This window comes from Citrus clementina, unplaced genomic scaffold, assembly GCF_000493195.1.
Source record: "Citrus clementina cultivar Clemenules unplaced genomic scaffold, Citrus_clementina_v1.0 scaffold_9, whole genome shotgun sequence".
NCBI classification, from domain to species: domain Eukaryota; kingdom Viridiplantae; phylum Streptophyta; class Magnoliopsida; order Sapindales; family Rutaceae; genus Citrus; species Citrus x clementina.
The window spans coordinates 15,268,848-15,272,287 of NW_006261964.1; the positions used below are offsets into that span (position 1 = coordinate 15,268,848).

The 3,440-nt window shown below is 31.5% G+C and overlaps 1 protein-coding gene across 1 annotated transcript; it reads right to left on the reverse strand.

Annotated features, from left to right (window-relative positions):
* Positions 1-1,964: 1,964 nt before the first annotated feature.
* Positions 1,965-3,209, reverse strand: LOC18033261 (ethylene-responsive transcription factor ERF062). The gene has a single exon (XM_024184599.1). The coding sequence runs from the start codon at positions 3,172-3,174 to the stop codon at positions 1,972-1,974; it is 1,203 nt and encodes a 400-aa protein (XP_024040367.1). The 5' UTR covers positions 3,175-3,209; the 3' UTR covers positions 1,965-1,971.
* Positions 3,210-3,440: the final 231 nt, after the last annotated feature.

Sequence of the window (3,440 nt, forward strand, 5' to 3'; positions counted from 1 at the left end):
TCAAATTTCTTTCATTCTTAATACTTTTTCAGAAAAAAAAAAAAAATTACTGTAGAAGAAAGAGAGAATACATTTGCTTTTCTATCTATTGAGATTACTGCAAAATATATAAGTGGGTGACAACCTCATATCTCCTCTTAACCGACCTCTATTTGTAACTATTGCTAGCAAATGAGATCATTGTGATACTTAAATTAAATGAGTTACGGCCACAAAAATATGCAAGTTGGATAGTTATTGTGTCTTCCTAATTAGTTTTCTCTAATATTTCAAAATTATGTTTATTAAAATGAAATAAATAAAAGAAGATGTTAATTTTTAATTCAGATAGAAATATAACAAAAACGGTAACAAGATGATGTTACAAATATATTTGAAAAAATAAAAGAACTTTTATTTATTTCTTTCATGCAGTTTGTTTCGCAATGTATGTCATACATTGGAAGAGTTATTAATGTTTGAGTGAGAGATAAAATATTATAAATTTTAAGCGTTGACAACATAATTTTCATGAAAATTTTAAATTATTACTATTAAATTTTTAAAAAATTTCAAATAAATTAATATAAATAAAAAAAACCATAAAATTTAATCAGTGATTTGAGCTTTTGAGAAATGAGTTTAAAAAAATTCCAATAAAACTTATATCAATGAGAAGTAGTAATCCAATTAATAAGTTGATATAAATCTTCATGGAATAGTTAGAGTATTTAATTATTTCTTTCTTTCCTTTTTTTTAATATTTATGTTAGAGAAAGAATAGTTAATTAAATTGTTAAAAATATTTAGAAATATTAAAAACATTTGCATAATTGCAAATACAGCTGTTGGAAACCACACAAAAATATGGTATTGCTATATATATATATACACACACACTCTATATTTGCCATGCTGCGTGCTTAATTTGTTATTGGACTCCAACTATTCGTTGGACTTGGTTTTTGAATAATGGAATTTTGTTATTTTTCTTACATATGCATTACATTGACATTTTGTTGGTAAAAGGAGTATGACTGATATAATCTTTGCTAAAACAAATACAAATGAAAACGTTAGTTACCGATTTCTATGGGACATTCAAACTTTTTTTTAAAGTTATCATAAAATTTAATTAAACTGATTTTTTATTCTCTAAATCTGCTAAAATTTGATCACAGAATAAAGAAAGCTGTTTAAAAACTATAAAATTATAATAACAATTTTATTCATGATAATTATACTCACATGAGTGGAGAGAATATGAATGATTGTTAGGCTAGACGAATAAATAGAAACTTAGGTGCTGATCTGAATAGTTGTTTTATGATAGGATCCTTCTATCTTACATGCATGTAAGATAGGGATTGCCTTAATGATAACAAAAAGTTGTCGTAATCACACCAAATGACAACCAAATATACTCATAAAAAATTAAAAAGAAAAAGAAATATATCAAAAAAAAATAAAAAGAAATACAAATACAGTTCCAAAAAGGTCCCAATCTGACTCAATTACTTTGCTTTCTCTCTTTAATCTACAGGCCTTTTGACTTTAAAGAAAGGTCATCAAGCCACCTTCCACATTCTAAATTGGGAGATGCTACAAGTCTACAACTAGATCTCTTCTGCTTTCAATTTCTGATTTTAAATTCCAAAAACACAATACATAAACAATATTGTCAAAACTACCAGAAACTGAATTAGGAAAAAAAAAGAGGCTTAATAGACATCACCTTCAATCAGGCAAAAAATTAAAGCATCATGGAGAATTTTGCATAGATAGATCATATAATATATGATAATTATTAATGGAATAATACCAAATTACTAGGATACTAGAGAAGGAAAATTTCGGTTTCAAGTATGTGCTATTCAAAAATAATAATAATGATAAGCACATAAACTTCTAATGAAATCTATCCAATTTCCCCAAAAAAAAATAATAATAATAAAATAAGTAAATAAATAAAAAATAAAGGGTAGCTTGTTGTCATGAATCAGGGACTAAAAGAGAGTCCCAGATCGTATCCATGTCCAATGAAGGCATTCTACTTAACTGAACAGCATCCACATCTAACACCTCTTGATGATGATGAGTTTTCTTATTTTCCATCACAAGCTCTTGATGATGAGATCCAATGACTACTTTGCTCTCCAATATTCCTTTGAGTTTTTTATTTGTGTTCGATGTGTTCTCCTGATGAGAGATGTTATTCTTCTTTGTTGTTGGTGCCTGCTTCTGCTGCTGCTGCTGCTGGTCATTATTAGGTTTTTGATGAGATAATGCTTGCAACTTTGCTTCAAGAAGAGTAGCTGTGTTTCCATTCAAAGAATTGGCCTTGAGTTGATGCTTCCGCTCAGGAAAATTCAAATGAGCATATTCTCCTCTCAGCATGTATGCAGCTGTGTCGTAGGCCATTGCAGCTTCCTCCGCCGTGTCGAAAGTCCCCAACCAAACCCTTGTTCTGTTCCTCGGAAGCCTTATCTCTGCAACCCATTTCCCCCAATGCCTCTGCCTCACTCCCCTGAACAGCTTTCCTGGAGACGCCATCGCCGTGGCCTCTAAGGAATTACACTTTTGATGATGATGATGCTGACTCTGTAGTTTTCTTCCTGTGTATTTCATTGGCTGTGTCTTGATTGTGCTCAGCCAGTAATCACCAAAACCCTTGGATGAATAATTTGCCAAGCTCTGATTCATTTTCAGCCATTCATTACTTGACTGGGGCAACTGGGTAAATGAAGTGTCCTTATTGCCAAGTGAATCATCATCAGCTGCTGCTGAAGGGTTTAACATGGGAGATCCCTGAAAAAACAAAGTTAAATTTGGGAAATTCGACAGCGAAGAAGGAGAAGAAGGTGGTTGATCAGAAACTTGATTTGCAGCAGCTTGCCGGTTTAGTTTTGGAAAAGACTCCAGGAAATTTACAGGAACAGAATCAAATCCTGAAACAAATGGAATGGACGAATTTTTTTCTTTTACAACATCCCGTTTAACAAATCCAGGAATTTTGTTAATCAAATTGGCACCACAGGCCTCTTCTGCAGATGAACTAGACTCCACACTCGAATCATCTTGACAAGAAGCATTACTTAATGCACCCCAAGTGACTTGGTCACCAAGGAACTTGGATCCTGTTGCCAATCCATGAAAATAAGACGGGTAATTTTCCTTGTGCATGAAGTTTTCCATTTTAGGAAACTGTTGATACAATTTTTATGATGAAACAATAAAGAGAGATAGGAATGATACAAAGTCAAGAAACTATGGAATATTTATAGTATTCAGAAAAGCTAAGAGAAATAAATTAAAATTAAATTAAATAAAGGAGAAGGGAACCTAGCTATACACTCTAGTATATTACACAAAACAATTGAAGTTATCTGCTGACTCAGATCTATACTTATTCAAAAGAATATAAGGTTACCACGTAGGCACTTACCGGCTTCCATTTTCTC